General features: G+C 36.9%; 1 protein-coding gene across 3 annotated transcripts in view; it reads left to right on the plus strand.

The window, feature by feature from the left end:
- The window catches only part of LAMA2 (laminin subunit alpha 2), a 684,287-nt gene that overhangs the window by 590,193 nt on the left and 74,655 nt on the right, over positions 1-19,439 (plus strand). For all 3 annotated transcript variants that reach the window (XM_060419598.1, XM_060419599.1, XM_060419600.1), the window contains 3 exons: positions 4,325-4,441; positions 6,123-6,305; positions 13,139-13,293. In XM_060419598.1, the coding sequence (XP_060275581.1) occupies positions 4,325-4,441; positions 6,123-6,305; positions 13,139-13,293 (455 nt within the window). The remainder of the gene's footprint in view (positions 1-4,324; positions 4,442-6,122; positions 6,306-13,138; positions 13,294-19,439) is intronic.

Below are 19,439 nucleotides of genomic sequence, written 5' to 3' on the forward strand. Positions count from 1 at the left end.
TCCTATAATTATTTCATTGCACTATACGACTTTCTGTAATGCCTAGAATATATAAAAGAATGCATCATCAGTGATCAAAGAAATACTTGTAATAGCTTTATTTTGAACTATTACATAGTTCAGTATTACCAGTTCCAAGTAAGCTAAACGCTGATATGTTTAACACAGTAACAGGAACATGGTCAACATGAGTAAATTAGTACTATTATTAATGGAAGTGACTAGCAAATGTGTCTAGTGACTTTCATTCTGAATACATCTACCTCACTCAGGGTTACACAATGAAGGGAACTGATATTGTCAGGCGTGTTCACAGTCCAGCCTGGCTGCTCTGCTTCTTTTCCCTCAGTTTATGAGCTCTGTCTCTGCCAAATTCATTCCTGGACATTTGTCTTCTAATGTGTGGGGAGTGCATGAGAAAGGGAGAGCTAAAATTAGAGCATGTAACTGTTTATAATAGCCAGGACATGGAAACAACCTAGATGTCCATTAGCAGATGAATGGATAAGAAAGCTGTGGTACATATACACAATGGAGTATTACTCAGCTGTTAAAAAGAATTCATTTGAATCAGTTCTGATGAGATGGATGAAACTGGAGCCAATTATACAGAGTGAAGTAAGCCAGAAAGAAAAACACCAATACAGTATACTAACACATATATATGGAATTTAGGAAGATGGCAATGACGACCCTGTATGCAAGACAGGAAAAAAGACACAGATGTGTATAATGGACTTTTGGACTCAGAGGGAGAGGGAGAGGGTGGGATGATTTGGGAGAATGGGAATTCTAACGTGTAAACTATCATGTAAGAATTGAATCGCCAGTCCATGTCTGACATAGGGTGCAGCATGCTTGGGGTTGGTGCATGGGGATGACCCAGAGAGTTGTTGTGGGGAGGGAGGTGGGAGGGGGGGTCATGTTTGGGAACGCATGTAAGAATTAAAGATTTTAAAATTAAAAAAAATATATATAGTACAACTTTAAAAAATAATAATAATAAACAGAATAATACATGCAAAAAAATTAAAATAAAATTAGAGCATGTATATGTAGCCTTTGAGGTTCAGTGGGTGTGGTATCTGGAGAGAGCATAGGTGACTTAGCTATAGCTAATGGGTATGAAAAGTGAGGAAATAAGGAGAGAAAGGTGTGCAAGGTAGCACTGTGGATTACAATTTGGCTCCTTTTCTTGTTTATCAAAAATTATGAGTTGGATTGGATTTATCTTAACTACCAATAATTTTCTGTTTGTCCATGTTACCATTCAAACTGAACCACATGGGTTCTTTCCTTCATTTTAATTATAGAAACCTCTGCCTCGGGTATCTCCATTTAAAGGCAGCCTTGGATCATTTATTTTCCTAGGTTTGCATGGCTAACATTTTATAAGTCTTCCATTTTAAAATCTGCAATTGTTTTCTGCACACAACTTCTGTTTTTCTGAAGAATTAGACTGACAAAGTGATAAAGTGTTTAGACTTGGTTTGAGAAATTCCAAAAGGTACTTCAGAGAAAAATGATCAGGGTATAAGAAAGGATAAATTAAGAAGAGAATAGAGTCAAATCCTGAAACAAAGAAATCAGAATAGGCTCAGAATATTCCCATTTTGACTTTCTAGTACAGAAAGCAGAGGAACAAAATTAGTGCTTTGAAACTTGAGGAATGGCAGTAACAATGTTCCTCAAATCAGTCTTTGTTCTGAATAATTGGCCTGATTGTTCAGCCAGTATTTGTTATCAGAATTCATAAAATAGTATAAACCAAGTGATGCCCTTTAAATTAATGGTTTTCTCAGTTATACATGAATATCTTGCTTGCCAGCACATTTTAAATGTTTCATTGTTTAAAAAGTCAAATCCAATCAAGAAACTAAGAAATGAAATTTGTACCGTTCCATTTCCTTAATTGATGAAGACTTCTAAATTAATATCAAAAGAAAAGCTTTTAACTATTCTCAGGGAATTTGTATAGATATCACAGTCATAGTGAGATTGTCTTTATTTCAAAAAGTATTCTTTCCATAACCTATTCAAAGATTTTATTTTAGTACAGTGAAAATAACAGAAGTATTAAAAGAAAGATAAATTGTGATTGACAGAGGAGAAAATCTAATTACTTGGAAAGTATATTTTGAAGGACTAGCATTGAAAATAATATCTTAGTGACTGAAATGAACATGTTGATGTTTTAGAGCCATGTTTTTCTGGAATATTTTATGCTTTATTTTTCTATGATGTTAGGTCTTTGGCTTGGAACCTAAAAGCAGATGCCTCCAACAATATTATGTGCTTATATTACTGTGGTATAACAGTGGTGTAATTCGTTTGCCTATAAAACCCCAATATGAAATGGAATGGATCATTAATTAATATGTTCAGTACTCTTTATCACATCCAGAACACTGATAGTTAAGAATCTTCCATCTATCTTCCCTTCCCTTTGCTAGTCTTCCCAGATGAAACCAATAAAAACAAAGATTGTTCCCTAAGCTGCCAGTGGCTTGTTTCGTTCTTCCAAGAAGCCAGATGCACTACCTCTGCAATGGGTAGACACACAATCCAATCAAAACTGCTCTGCTCTGTTCAGTGAGAAGTAGTCTCTCCTGGTCTGCCCACTCTGGGTACCAGGAAAGTGATGAGAGCGACAGTCGGTGTTGGTAGATAATGGTCTTCAGCATTTCAAGTTACTTTTTTTCTTTAACTTCTTTAAATGAAAAAACAAAAATATTTTCACAGAGAAAACAAACTACCCAGCACAACCAGGTATAAAATGCAAGTACATTATTTAGTACATCATTCTTCACACCATCGTTATCTTTCTTGTGTCACTCCTGGTTTTTATCTGCTATAAAATACAATATTATATACAAACTAACAACATTTGAACATGTTAAAAAATTAGTGGAGAGAAGCTGGACAATTTATACTAGTAATATTACATTGTCTGACATCCCCTGTGTATGAGATGGTAAAGACTATGCCTGCAGTGGACGAGACCCAAGTTCGATCCCTGGGTCAGGAAGATACCCTGGAAAAGAGAATGGCAACTCACTCCAGTATTCTTGCTGGAGAATTCCATGGACAGAGAAGTCTGGCAGGCTACAGTCCATCAGGTTGCAAAGAGTCAGACACAACTAAGTGATTGACACTTCCACTTCCACAGTAAATGATATATTTTAATGTTAAAGAAAGCATGCTAAAGTAGCAAGAAAAAACCTATATAAAGCCTACTTAAAGTAATTTGTAAAATTTTATTTTCTCTATTAAAAAAAAAAACAAAAATGTGCCAGAGGCTATTTTTTCATTCCTTTGATTTTTATTTTTTTCAAATATTACTAAGTGATGTTTAGTAAAGCTGGGAGATTCTGCTTGATAGACATATCTATTTGAGATTTTTAAAAGCTAATTCAGTGTCCATTTCGATAATAAAGTTTTAAAAATAATGATATTAATTTGAGTGATATCAAGAGGGTATCATTATAAATGCAATAAAAGACCAAATCTTTCAAAGTTTTTCTCCATAGAAAACCATCAAATTAAGTCAAATAAAGATTAGATACCAGAGAAAACATAATTGTTGAATATATTTGTGTGTCACATGGACATATAAATATATATTTTATAATCTGATCTGAAATATATTTGTATACAGATGCCAATAAATTAAATCAATTTTCTTATTATTAAATAATTTTATATTAAAATAACCTGAAATACAGGATGCTTACGGCTGGTGCACGGGGATGATCCAGAGAGATGATATGGGGTGGGAGGTGGGAAGGGGGTTCAGGATTGAGAACTCATGTAGTAAAGAAAAAAAAAAGTTAAAAAAAAAAACCAACAATAAAATAACCTGGAATTGTATAGTATTGCTTTTATGTGAAATCTAGAAAAATGATGCACTCATTTTGATGAATGCATGAAATGAACTCATTTGCAAGGCAAAAATAGAGACCCAGACAAGAATAACAGATGTATGGATACCAAGAGAGGAAGCAGGAGTGGGATGAATTGGGAGACATATATACACTGCTATGTATAAATTAGATAATTAGTGAGAATCTACTGTATAGCACAATGAACTCTACTCAGCACTCTGCAGTGATCTAAATGGGAAAGAAATCCAAAAAATAGGGGATATATATGAACATATAACTGATTCACTTTGCCGTACTACAGAAACTAATACAACATTGTAAAGAAACTATGCTCCAATAAAAATTAATTTTATAAAATAAAAGCACCTGAAATTTTATATCCATCTGTAAGTTCACAGATGATTAAAATTGTTTTATCCTTTTTTGTTTTCTGTTCACAGAAAATGATGACCAACTGAATGGCTTGACAGCCAGATTAGACAATGCCAATATCAGGAACAGGGATCTCCTGAGAGCTTTGAATGACACTTTGGAAAAGCTAGCAGCTGTTCCAAATGGTAAGAATTCCAGACACTGCAAACTATCCTAATGGAAATAAACTTTTAAAAAATGTTCCAACTTCTACCTGTATTTCCTAGCACTATATTTGTACCATTGTCAGGCTATTAGATAATGGTTTTCATACTAATGAATTCTTTGTAAGAATGAGAAACTAAGAAACAGTTTTCACCATAATGTTTATCATTTGTTAACTGACATTTATAGGAATAAATTACAAAAAAGAAAATAATAGACATCTTGTTATTATATTGTTCTTCCACATTTCAGCCCAGGAAATCTTACATTGGTGGGAAAGAATAAAATCACACAGACACTATCCTCTAAAATGTTGATTTACTACCACAAAATTGCAGTTTATTACAGTATCTACAGGGCTTCCCAGGTGGCCTTGTGGTAAAGAACCCACCTGCCAATGCAGGAGAGATAAAAAATTCAGATTTGGCCCCTGGGTCAGGAAGATCCCCTGGAGGAGGGCATGGCAACCCACTCCAGTATTCTTGCCTGGAGAATCCCACGGACAGAGGAGCCTGACGGGCTAGAGTCCATGGGGTCACAAAGAGCTGGGCACAACTGAAATGATTTAGCACATACACAGTACCTACAGTAATAGGTGAGAACCAGCTGCCTTTCCGCACAGTTTTCTTGGCAAAAACATTAAGATGTTAAAATTGAACCATGTCTAGAATATCTTTTTATGCATTACCTGTTACTTGGAGTTAATGTTTGTTATTAGTTACTGAAAGCACTATTTTGGGGGGGATACTATTTTTATATTTTAATAGCATGATACAACAGTAGCAAGAGTTGCTAACATTTATTAAGCAAGGCTTATTCAGCATGTTTATATTAAGTGTATGTTACCCTCATACTAATCCAACAAGGTGAACAGCATTATTATCTCCAATTTACAACAGACAAACTTAGATGGGACACTGAGGACCATTGTTAAAAGAGACATAAGATTCCAACCTCACAGTTTAACTTCAGGGGCTGTGATCCTAACCCCTAATCTACAACATATTAGTAGGCACATAAATATATGTACAATGTACATTTTTTATAAAAATTATGGTGAAGGAAACACATCTATACCAAACAGGAGCTATTAAAACCTTAATGATTTTTTTCACTTTTTAACATTAAAAAGCCCAAGTGACTTTACTGATTTTCATGTCACTTCTTCAGTGGTAAATATGTTCATAGAAAATATCCAATGCTGATAACAAATATAAATTGTTTACACAAACACATGGTCTAATATATCTGAAAAAGTCTCTCTCTATCAAAATTGAAATACATTCGTTCCCTCCCCCCAACCCTAGAAGTGCAGATTAAATGTTAAAACTACTTTCGATGAAGCTATATGATTCAGATGGATAAACTTCTCGCTTTAATATGTTCAGCAGCAAATCACAATATCGCCTTCCACAATGAACTTTTAGAATAATCACATTGCTATTTTAAGGGCTAATCAGGTATTCATAACGAAGGTCCCTGAGAAAATTCAATTTCACTGAAAATGTACTTCATTTGCTGTGGCTGAATGAGACAAAGTTCAGCCTTTCCCTCATGCCTGAGTCCCTGAGGTCAGCCAGGCGCAGCCTCTTTGACAAGCATGGATTAAGCCACTAACTCCAGACCCTTTGTTTTGTTTCTCATACTGTCTTCTGCTTACAGACACAGCTGCTAAACTGCAAGCCGTTAAAGACAAAGCAAGGCAAGCCAACGACACAGCTAAAGATGTACTGGCGCAGATTAAAGATCTTCACCAGAACCTTGATGGCCTGAAGAAAAATTACAATCAACTAGCAGACAGCGTAGCCAAAACAAATGCTGTGGTAAAAGATCCTTCCAAAAACAGTAAGATCTCCTTTCCCACTTTGATTATTGCGTTTATTTCTTCACACTCTAAAGGTATCCTGGACTCATAGCTGCTAGAGCAGGAAGGGGCCCTCATAGTGATGCAGTCTGCCCTCCTCCCTTCGTAGACTGGCCCCGGGAATTGAATGCCTAAGGCTCTAGAACTGGAATACAAGACTCCCAGCTCCTCACTCGAGCTTATCTTATTCAAATTTCATCCGTTAAGAGGAAATTAAGAATTCTCAAAGCCTGCATGGTATTTGGCATAGGGATGCCAAGTACTTTTTAATCCTTTAGTATAATTGAAAATGCAGTTATACTTGGGAAATTATATCCTCATAGTTGTTGAAATTCCATGGAACCTAGAGGTCAAGGAGCCCTCTAATTAGCAGGCCTGTTAGAAGAGAATACTAAATGGGATCAACTTGAATGCGTTCAAATTGGGGAAATACTGGTCTTTTATTACTTAAGATTCTAGTTAGTTAAATATTACCAGAAAATTAAAATATGTATCTAGTTTATCAAGAATATTTCTTCATGTCTTTTGTAGATTGTCTTAAACTATATTGAGTTAAATATGGATTTACTTAGAAAATGTGGGAGAACTAAATATCGTACTTTAAATTATTAAGTAATAAGCATTATAATTTTTAATATTGTTTTACTCTTTCAGGTGATAAAATGCGATCTTCATATGTGCTTGTACCAAAGGAGATGCTTGATTCTTTGTACTTTACAGTCTCAAGTGATTAGCCTTCTTTATATAGAAACAGTGTATTTATTGGGAATTAAAACATTTGTAGAGTGTAATAACAAAAACACAGTTATTGACGTTATACAATGTATAATCCAGATTACAAGCGCTGTTTGCCTGGGGAGTGGAGCCTGATTTTTCAGCATCTTTGCCTCAAATCAAAGGCTAATGATACTTTGAAATCATAGATACTACTAACCTAACTCTTTCCTGAGCAAGGAGGAGTGCAAACATACCTAAATGCACTTCAGAGTTAGGGAAAAGGATTTCACTCTCATTATTTCTTCAGGAAAGGAAAAAAGAAGACATATAGTTTTTCAGTTTTTATTGAGTAAACCCAGAGTTAGGTTCCCCCTAACTCTGAGTTCAGATTCCATCTGAATAACTGGTTCACAGGCATGCCAAATCACAATATCCAACCCCCCTCCCCCGAAAAAAAAAAAAAGAAAAGAAGTTTTAAAGTAAATATCACTTTTATGTTATCATTTATTCATTTTCAGACTGATTCTCAAATGAAAGTGGCCTTGTATAATATTTATCTCCCTTTTGTGATTCTATCATCTATGAAAAGAAATAGTTAATATCTATAAACACTAATTACACGGGGTCTGTTTCTATCTTATTAGAACATGATAATAAAACTCCTTTTAATATGAACAGTGGCCTGCTAAGTGACATGCTTTGTGGATTTTTATTTGATAACTCTTGTTTGATTTAAAATGGAGTGAATTTGTAATTAGCACCTGTTGTGAAAAGTACTATTTTTCTTGAAAGTCACTACTTTAAAATATCTATGAAAAATATTTTCTCATGAATTTTCTATTTCTTCTCTTTTACTTCCATATGAAATTACCTGCAGAAATCAGTATGTATATATTTACTTGCATACCTTTTAGTAATTTTTATGCTTGATTGCTTATTGCAAAAAGCTTCAGCTTTGCATGTTTCCATGTTTTAGTATAGCTTTAAACATTGGATAGCTCTTCTTTCCAATGTCACAGTAAAAATGCTAGATATAGAAAAGGAATTAGTGTGTGAGTGAGTGTTTGATAAATTAGTGAAATATATTATCCATATTAAAGTAGAACATTGAATTATTTCATAGATTTAACTGAATTATGATGCTTCTGATAATACAAATGCAGTCACTGGAGTCCAAATGACTTCTTTCTAGCAGAATTAAAGTAGATCAAATCTACACTGTTGTTGTTGCTTGTCCCCTGAAGTTCATTCTCCACTCCTTACAGCAATTATTCTCAACTTCAAGAGAATTATACTTGGAGAAGCATAAAATAGAATTAATAAAATTAGTTCTTACCAAATGAGCAATCACTGAGATATAAAAATTTTCTGCCTTAAACACCTCATAGTTTAAATTCCAAGTCATAAATAAAACTACAGATTAGAAAATAATAAAAATAAAACTGAACATATCTAAACCTGAGAAATATGACCAAGTCTATCCTCAGTGGAAAATGAGTGCAATTATATTACTAAAAAGCTTTGAAATAAACAAGTTAGGCAATCAAATCTAAGGGTCAGACAGAATAACTAAAATAAAAACAATGAAAAAGAGTTAATAAATTAGAAGACAGAAAATAATAGATGTGATACATTCAAGAGATATATCTTTAGAAATATAAAGATGAAATATTTTAGATGCTTGACCTGCTTAAATGAAGGAAAATTAAGAACAAATAGGCAAAGTTTTGCAGGAGATATAACTAGATAAGGGAAGAAATTTAGCACATAAGAGAGGACTTTGCAAAACTCTAGGCTAATAAATTTTAAACTCTAAAATAGATAGCTTTCTAATAAAACATTATTATCAAAATCTATCTTCAGAAATAATTTTAAAATCTACACAAATAATCATAGGAAAAAGTGAGGAGTTTCCAAATACTACAGCATAAGAGAATACTAGACTCAAAATCACAGGTGATTTATTTTTAAAAACCTTCAAGAAGATAATTTCTATATTACTTTGACTGTTCCAGAAGACAGAGGGGCAAAAATATCAAGGGATAAGGGGACTTCCAGGTACCATTCTGAAAAATTTGGTAAAAACTTCCGGGAGCTTTAAAAGAAAGGGATCTATTACTTGTCTAAGCCTAAGTAAACCCTCCATAACCATTTTTTCATTTCCATAAATCTAAGTCTAAATCCATTTTTCTCACTTCTAGAGTGATTTGAAGAAAATCAGAGTAATATTGGGGAATTAAAGGAAGGGGGGAAATGGACAAATGGTTTATTTAAAGTGTAAAACTGAAGGGGTAACTATCTTTATGCTAACTCCCTATACAATTATGTAACAAGAGCTTTGAACTCAATAACCCTCATTTCAAGAGAAAATAGTTCTTGATCTAGCAACTCTATTAGTTAAGGTTGAAACTCCAGTACTTTGGCCAACTCTTGCGAAGAGTTGACTCATTGGAAAAGACTCCGATGCTGGGAGGGATTGGGGGCAGGAGGAGAAGGGGGCGACAGAGGATGAGATGGCTGGATGGCATCACTGACTCAATGGATGTGAGTCTGAGTGAACTCCGGGAGTTGGTGATGGACAGGGAGGCCTGGCGTGCTGCGATTCATGGGGTCGCAAAGATTCGGACACGACTGAGCGACTGAACTGAACTGACTGAATAATAGACCTATGTTCTTTTTAAACATCATTAACAATATAACGGCTGTCTGGGGAGGCCTTACAAATAGCTGTGAAAAGAAGAGAGGTGAAAAGCAAAGGAGAAAAGGAAAGATATAAGCATCTGAATGCAGAGTTCCAAAAAATAGCAAGAAGAGATATGAAAGCCTTCTTCAGCGATCAATGCAAAGAAATAGAGGAAAACAACAGAATGGGAAAGACTAGAGATCTCTTCAAGAAAATTAGAGCTACCAAGGGAACATTTCATGCAAAGATGGGCTCGATAAAGGACAGAAATGGTCTGGACCTAACAGAAGCAGAAGATATAAAGAAGAGGTGGCAAGAATACACAGAAGAACTGTACAAAAAAGATCTTCATGACCCAGATAGTCATGATGATGTGATCACTAATCTAGAGCCAGACATCTTGGAATGTGAAGTCAAGTGGGCCTTAGAAAGCATCACTACAAACAAAGCTAGTGGAGGTGATAGAATTCCAATTGAGCTGTTTCAAATCCTGAAAGATGATGCTGTGAAAGTGCTGCACTCAATATGCCAGCAAATTTGGAAAACTCAGCAGTGGCCACAGGAATGGAAAAGGTCAGTTTTCATTCCAATTCCAAAGAAAGGCAATGCCAAAGAATGCTCAAACTACTGCACAATTGCACTCATCTCACATGCTAGTAAAGTAATGCTCAAAATTCTCCAAGCCAGGCTTCAGCAATACGTAAACCGTGAACTCGCTGATGTTCAAGCTTGTTTTAGAAAAGGCAGAGGAACCAGAGATCAAATTGCCAACATCCGCTGGATCATGGAAAAAGCCAGAGAGTGCCAGAAAAACATCTATTTCTGCTTTATTGACTATGCCAAAGCCTTTGACTGTGTGGATCACAATAAACTGTGGAAAATTCTGAGAGAGATGGGAATACAGACCACCTGACCTGCCTCTTGAGAAATCCGTATGCAGGTCAGGAAGCAAGAGTTAGAACTGGACCTGGAACAACAGACTGGTTCCAAATAGGAAAAGGAGTACGTCAAGGCTGTATATTGTCACCCTGCTTATTTAACTTCTCTGCAGAGTACATCATGAAAAACTCTGGACTGGAAGAAACACAAGCTGGAATCAAGATTGCCAGGAGAAATATCAGTAACCTCAGATATGCAGATGACACCACCCTTATGGCAGAAAGTGAAGAGGAGCTAAAAAGCCTCTTGATGAAAGTGAAAGAGGAGAGCAGAAAAGTTGGCTTAAAGCTCAACATTCAGAAAATGAAGATCATGGCATCCAGTCCCATCACTTCATGGGAAATAGATAGGGAAACAGTAGAAACAGTGTCAGACTATTTTTGGGGGGCTCCAAAATCACTGCAGATGGTGATTGCAGCCATGAAATTAAAAGATGCTTACTTCTTGGAAGAAAACTTATGACCAACCTAGATAGTATATTCAAAAGCAGAGACATTACTTTGCTGACTAAGGTCCATCTAGTCAAGGCTATGGTTTTTCCTGTGATCATGTATGGATGTGAGAGTCAGACTGTGAAGAAGGCTGAGTGCTGAAGAATTGATGCTTTTGAACTGTGGTGTTGGAGAAGACTCTTGAGAGTCCCTTGGACTGCAAGGAGATCCAACCAGTCCATTCTGAAGATCAGCCCTGGGATTTCTTTGGAAGGAATGATGCTGAAGCTGAAACTCCAGTACTTTGGCCACCTCATGTGAAGAGTTGACTCATTGGAAAAGACTCTGATGCTGGGAGGGATTGGGGGCAGGGGGAGAAGGGGACGACAGAGGATGAGATGGCTGGATGGCATCACGGACTCAATGGATGTGAGTCTGAGTGAACTCCGGGAGATGGTGATGGACAGGGAGGCCTGGCGTGCTGTGATTCATGGGGTCGCAAAGATTCGGACACGACTGAGCGACTGAACTGAACTGAACAATATAACTCATATTTGTGAGCATGAGTTCAAAATATTACTTACTTCCTTTTGCCCTCATTTGATTTATTCCTAAAGATTCCAGCAGGGCTTCCCCGGTGGCTCAGAGGTTAAAGCGTCTGCCTGCAATGCGGGAGACCTGGATTCGATCCGTTGGTCGGGAAGATCCCCTGGAGAAGAAAATAGCAACCCACTCCAGTACTCTTGCCTGGAGAATCCCATGGACGGAGGAGCCTGGTGGGCTACAGTCCATGGGGTCACAAAGAGTCAAACACGACTGAACGACTTAACTTTAACCAACTTTGCACTTATTTGATTTATTCCTAAAGATTCAGTCTCAGACCACTTCTCGTTCATCAGGGCCAATAACCTTGGACCTTAAGCAGTTTCACTTTTTCATCAGAGTCACAATGACAGAAAACAGAACAGTACATGCTTGGTCAGATAATAAATGACGTAGTTTGGATAAGACTGCCAGCATGCTAGGGACAGAATAATTGATTTTCCATATGTCATGTACCCCCCCTATGAAAAGTACAAGCTGGAAGTCTAAGGATCAGTAATAACCTTCAATTGTTTTAGGGTTAAACCCCTTTCTAATTTATCAATATTCAACCTCCTTTAAATTTTAGCTACAAAAGTGACAGATTAATGTGATTCAACCTAATGTAGAGAACAGGAGAATCAACTATTTTTCAAAACAAAAATGAACTGCAGTATGAAAAATTTAATGTATAATGTAGGCCTTCAGTCTGACGGTTGCTCAACATTGAAATGTTTTTCAGAAGACATTTTAATAGCTTTTCTCTTTAAGATGTACAAAGAAAGACAGTGAGAAAAAGAAAAAGAAATAACTAATTTTGGGTGAAAATCCTGATTTAAGTACAGTTCTGGCTTGGACAGATTCGGTGACATTTTAAAGATGCTTCCAATTCCTTGATTCTTTGACTAAATTTCTGTGCTATAAAGGTTAGTTTGGGGACTGAAGCTAAAAATTAGCATTGAATTAAGCTAATCATATTCTCCATCTTTAATGCTGACTTGCATATTAATTCCAAAGCCGAAGGTGTCAGCCTTCTTTTTCTAACATCATCTCCTCTAGCCTGCTTGGGTCCCAACTTAAATATTTGCATTTGCTACCACAAACTGCTCCAACTTCCATGGCCTTGCCTTTGCCTTGTGGATAAGATGAAATCCTTTCAATTATTTAGTTAAGCATATTGCTGTGTTCATTTCTGTGTGAGTGTGTCTGTGTGTGCAGCATGTGTGTGTGTGTACATATGCATGTGTCTGGGTGTGTGCATGTGTGTGTGCCTGGGTGTGTATATACATGCGTTTGTGCGTGTGTCTGGGTGTGTGTGTACATGTGCATGTGTCTGGGTGTGTGCGTGTGTGTGTGCCTGGGTGTGTATATACATGTGTTTGTGTGTGTGTCTGGGTGTGTGTGTACGTGTGTGCGTGTGTACATGTGTGCGTGAGGTGTGCACTCTTATTGTTCTGTGCAGTTGCAGATGCAGATGCCACTGTGAAAAATCTAGAACAAGAAGCTGATCGACTGATAGACAAACTTAAACCCATCAAGGAGCTTGAGGATAACCTGAAGAAAAATATCTCTGAGATAAAAGAACTGATAAACCAAGCCAGAAAACAAGCTAATTCCGTAAGTTCCTTCTGTTTTCAGTATTAATAAATGATTGTAATGTTTGTATTATTCCCAGAAAGAATACTTTCCCCAGTATATCTTGTTGAATGAGCTTTGGCCCTTTTCCTTTAATTTGAAGCTCTTTGTGGGGGAGGTGGGGAATGGAAGATTAGATTTTTTCCCATATATTTCAAAAGACATTTCTCGAGAAGAATAATCACCATTTACTCTTTTGGAAATGAACGTTCTGATATATTTTATTATAATTTGAATAGGGTTAATACAGATTACAAGAATGGAAGCCTTATTTTTGTATACTAAAAAGGCATGGATTAGAACTCCTTACTCTTGATGAAAGCAAAAAAGGTCAACCAATGGGGTTGAAGAAAAAAAATGGACAGACAAGGTTATAAGGAATAATAGCAAAGATGAACCATTGTTTTCTATATATTTTTTTGGTTTGAGTCCAAGCAACCAAAAATTAATTTGGTTACAACTTCTATACTTTTGTGGAATAAGAATAGGAGGCACTTTGCTTGTCTCAAAATTTTGCTCTTTATTAACCCAGTTATAAGACTATAAGGATAGAGGCAAAACTTTCTGGAAGATAACAGCTTAATGAGCCAGACAGAATTGTAAATGCCAATCTGAAACTTTAATGAAGTCATCTTATGATTCTTCTAGAAATAGAATGAATATCAGTTTTCATGTTATCATGCTTAAACTGAAATCTGAAATCTTTGTAGATAACCAAACCTTCCATCTCCAAATTAAACTTCCTCTAGGATTAGTTTGATCTCCTTTCAGTCCAAGATACTCTCGAGTCTTCTCCATCACTGCAGTTCAAAAACATCAATTCTTCAGGTGCTGAGTCTTCTTTATGCAACTTTATGCAATTTTACATCCACATGTGACTACTGGAAAAGCCATAGCTTTGACTATATGGATCTTTATCGGCAAAGTGATGTCTGTTTTTTAATATTCTGTCTAAGTTTGTCATAGCTTTCCTTCCAAGGAGCAAGAGTCTTTTAATTTTATGGCTGCAGTCACTGTCCACAGTGATTTTGGAGCCCAAAAAAGTAAACTATGTCACTGCTTCCACTTTTTCCCCTTCTATTTGCCATGAAGTAGTGGGACTAGATGCCATAATCTAATGTTTACATGTTGAGTTTTAAGTCAGTTTTTAAACTCTCCTCTTTCACCCTTATCAGGAAGCTATTTCATTCTTATTCACTTACTTCCATAAGAGTGGTATTATCTGCATATCTGAGGTTGTTGGTATTTCTCCAGACAATCTTGATTCCAGCTTGTGAATCACATTTTTAGCCACAGTTTTTTATTTAGTTGTCAAGTAGAAAGATATGGACATTTTTATTATTTCTTCATTGTAAAGGAATTTTTAAATATGCCCATATATTCATCAATTATGTGTGCTTCCTCATTCCATCCCCACCCACTGGGAGGAAGATAAAATTCTGACATATAAATATATAAAACCTGTCCCAAAATACAAAATTACTTCACTTAGTATGATATCTCCAGGTCCATCCATATTGCTTCAAATGACATTATTTCATTCTTTTTAATGGCTGAGTGATATTCCATTGTATATGTGTACCACTTCTTCCTTATCCGTTCCCGTGTCAATGGACATTTAGGTTGCTTCCATGTCTTGGCTGTTGTAAATAATGCTGCAGTGAACTTTGGGTGCATGTGTCCTTTTTAACCATTTTTTCTCTGGATATATGCCCAAGAGTGAGATTGCTGGATCACATGGTAGTTCTATTTTTAGGTTTTTTTAAATTAATTGGAGGATAATTGCTTTCCAGTATTGTGTTAGTTTCTGCCATACATCTACATGAATCACTCATGGGCATACCTATGTCCCCTCCCTCTTGAACCTCTCTCCATCCTTCCACCCCTTTAGATTGTCCATCCCACCCCTCCATAGTCACAGAGCACCAGATTTGGGCTCCCTGCATCATTAATGGAATATCACTCAGCCATAAAAAAGACCACATTTGAGTTTGTTCTAATGAAGGAGATGAACCTATTTTTAGTTTTTTAAGGAATCTCTCTACTGTTCCCCAAAGTGGCAGTACCAATTTACATTCCCAACAGTGTAGGAGGAGTCCCTTTCTCCACACCCTTTACAGCATTAAAAAAGTGAAAGAAAGGTATAAAAGTAATGCTTGAGAAAAATCCATTTTCCATGCCTTTTAAGGAAACTTTCAACTACTTTTTGAAGCTGAAGTTAACAACAAAGAGCCTTATTTTTTTAAGATGTTAGAAATTTGTAAGCAACCAAATTTTTTTCCAGTGGGTTTTGTACTCACTGAAGATTACACTTTCCTAGTTTAGAAATATATTTGTAATCTGTCATGAGTGTCTGGATGTGGCCCTAACACATACTCAGTATGACCAAGAAATTGAAGATATTTATTTTTAAGTAGATTTCTTTTGATTTGTTGGCTCTGAAACTGAGCAACTGACATTCTTTTTAAATGAATGGCCTAGTTAACTGGATGAAAGAATGCAGTGAAAATCCAATAGATATAATAATGGAATTCTCAATAATGTTTAATTGAGTTCATGATGATGAATTGGTAAACAATGTTGTGAGAAATGCCTTAGAGATACCTAATTCTTACTGATTTTTGTTTAGAAGTCTTATTAAGGGTCAACTTTAGAAATAATAATTGATACAGGACTTTCTGGCAGTCCAATGGTTAAGACTGCACTTCCAATACAGGGTACTTGGGTTCAATCCCTGGTCAGGAAACTTAGATCCTATATGCTCCCTGATGCAGCCAGAAAAAAAAAAAATTAAGAAATAATAATTGATAGAAAAAACTAACTTGAGTATATTTGTGTTTCAAAAGTCTCTCCCCTCTTATGAGAGGGATTATATGTCAGAGATTTCTTCTAAAGAAACGAATAGATACTGCCCTTTGATTTACTTGTTTTAAGATAAATAAAAGAAACATTTATAATTGGTAAACAAAACACAAGGTATTTAAATGGAGAAATCAGTAGCTATCAATGGGTTACCAACATTTTTGAGCAGATACTGAGGGTATATCCAGAATTGTAAGCCGGAGAACAGAAAGTCTAGAGAGTTTCTGTAAAACTGTGTAAGTGTTGAGCAATAAATAACTTTACAAGATTAATTCCTGGTGTATTGGGTATGCTGCTGCTGCTGCTAAGTAGCTTCAGTCGTGTCCGACTCTATGCAACCCCATACACAGCAGCCCACCAGGCTCCCCCGTCCCTGGGATTCTCCAGGCAAGAACGCTGGAGTGGGTTGCCATTTCCTTCTCCAGTGCGTGAAAGTGAAAAGTGAAAGTGAAGTCGTTCAGTCGTGTCTGACTCTTAGCGACCCCATGGACTGCATCCTACCAGGCTCCTCCATCCACGAGATTTTCCAGGCAAGAGTACTGGAGTGGGGTGCCATTGACTTCTCTGGTATTGGGTATAAAAACACCATTTTGTTCAGAGAACCATAAAGTTTCGATAAGTAAAGTTGCCATGAAGCAGATGAATTGTAACTCCTAGAGACGTTAAACACCCTTAGCTCTAAAATGGCTGGTCCCTCAGACTTTCAATCCTCAGACGAAATTTCATCAGTTGAATTAGGCTTCTGTACTGGGCTCTGTCTAATACACTTTGAGAACCCCCTTTCCAACATTCTAGTCATGTAATACCCCTGTCATTTTTACCAAGTATACCCAAGCGAGGACAGAAACTCATCGCAAGCAGTCATGCATTTCACCCGTATCTAGTCATTTCTTCTCTAAATAGTAACTGAGGGATTTTACTATCAATATGTTGTGTTCTTTATAACACATATGCATGCATGCTTGTGTGCCCAGTCCCTCAGTCGTGTCCAACTCTTCACAACCCTGTGGACTGCCAGGCTCCTCTGTCCATGGGATTTTTCAGGCAAGAATACTGGAGTGGGTTGCCATTTCCTCCTTCATGGGATCTTCCTGACCCAGGGATTGAACCTGCATCTATGTATCCTGCATTGCAGGCAGATTCTCTACCTGCTGAGCCACTGGGGAAGCCCTATAACACATATTAGTTATTTGAAATAACCAAAATAACTTTAATCCAAATAACAAAAGTGAGTTATTTGTGATTATACTAGCCATAGTATACCTCTACTGTCATTGTTTAGTCACTAAGTCATATCCGCCTTAGCTTTTGTGACCCCATGGACTTAACCCTATGGGGTTTCTGGGAGTGGGTTGGATACTCCAAGAATACTGGAGTGGGTCATCATTTCCTTCTCCAGGGGATCTTCCCAACCCAGGGATCGAACCTGCCTGCATCTCCTGCATTGCAGGTGGATTCTTTATCACTGAACCACCAGGGAAGCCCTGTATAAGCTCTATGGCCAACCCTGTAAGTCATTATGAAATAAAAATAAAACAAATTACACACATAGTTATTGTTGATACCTAATTCAGCCCCATCAGGAATTTGGATATGATTTCCTGCCGGAGATAGTTCAATCTGTTACTCAGTTTGACTCATGAGTTCCCGTCAGACCTTGATTTCTTCCCTTTGTTCTTTTTATGATGTCAGTGGCACTTACAGCCCTCTTCAGATATTGAATTTGCTCAGTGACAAGACCTTCTCTGCTGATGGTTTTGGTTCAGTTGCTGCAAATTCCTAAAAACTCAACCTCTTTCTGAACATCAAAAACATCTGAGAACCGCATTTTCCCTACCTGCCCTTCACTCGATTACCTTTCTCTTGCTTCACGTTATCCTTTTTTTAGTCTCTAAGCCCCTGGATAACCCTTTGTGTAGCTGCTACTTATCATGCAACACCCTTTGCCAACCTCTACTGCACATCTGCCTTATAGTATTAACTTCAGAGTAAAAGTTATCCATTTTCTGGTTCTATTTTTCTGTAACTTATCTTGATTCATGTACTCTTAGCATTTTATGTAGAAGGGAAATCCTGTCATTTGTGAAACAAAGAACTAACCTCCTAACTGAAAACCATATAAGCAGGAAGACAAAATCTCCAGCACTTTAAGGCAAATACTCTGGTGACCAGAGTAGACCTCAGTACTGGGCTCCTCAGTTAGCAGTCTGGGTCCCATCCTTAGAGGAAAGGTAAGGGCAGGCAGAGCCATCTAAGCAGCAGGCTTCTAGATGATTCCAGCCCAGGCCTCACACAGAGCTCCGCTAGGGTGAGCCCCTGTTTCTTCTCAGCACACTCTTTCCTTTACTTGGGGGTACAGTTTAGAGAGCCGATTAGGTGAAGAAACAGTACAAATATATGACTTACACTGGATCTGTAGGAGAGTCAAGAGATCTGCTATATCCCCAAGAGTTCTCATATTTTGGGGAACCAAAAATCTCTCCTTAGCCTTGTCTTTTGGATCGAACCAATTCTGAATCCAGCACATCCTCTGTGTGGTCTGCACCACCCTTGGCAGGGGTCCTGGTGCTGTCTTACACGATCCGTTCTTAGACTCTTCAAGACACCTCCTTGTCTCACCAGAAGAAGGAGACTGGTTTGGTGTCCCAGGCTATCTCCCTTGGAGTCTGCACAGCCCTTTTATGGAGGTAACAGTGATACATACCCCTTGGCTTCTCCCAAGTGTGAAAGTACTATAAAGAATGAAAAAATGAAAATTCACCCCCAGTGAGGACTAAGAGGCTTCTGGAAGCCAAGAATTTAAATCAGTGGTGTAGAGATGTATTATATGTGTCTCTGCCTCCTACTTTGAGCACTGACACTAACAAAGTAACAGAATCTCTGAGTCCAAGCAACTACATTGCTGTCCTAAAAGCACCCCTTTGATGGTACACAGAAATGAAAGAAAATTAAATGGAATAATCACCTAGTGTTATTTGTGATTGAAGAAAGGCTCCCTAAATGTAAGTAAAAACTGGTATGAACAGTGGCAGCTCTATTCATATAGAAATTTCTTTCTTAGTAATTTATAGTAATTTTTGAAGTACCAGTCAAAGAAAAAGGAGCTGTTAAATACATTAGTGATGATAGCCACTGGAAATTGTTTCCATCCCATTTCCTGGAAGCTTAATAAAAAGGTATAATTTATTCTGAAATATGTTCAGAGTGAAATGATTAGATTCTTCTTATTGTTGGAACATCTAGAACAAAATCTAGTTGGCCTCTTT

The sequence above is a fragment of the Ovis aries genome, chromosome 8 (genome assembly GCF_016772045.2).
Source record: "Ovis aries strain OAR_USU_Benz2616 breed Rambouillet chromosome 8, ARS-UI_Ramb_v3.0, whole genome shotgun sequence".
Lineage (NCBI taxonomy): Eukaryota > Metazoa > Chordata > Mammalia > Artiodactyla > Bovidae > Ovis > Ovis aries.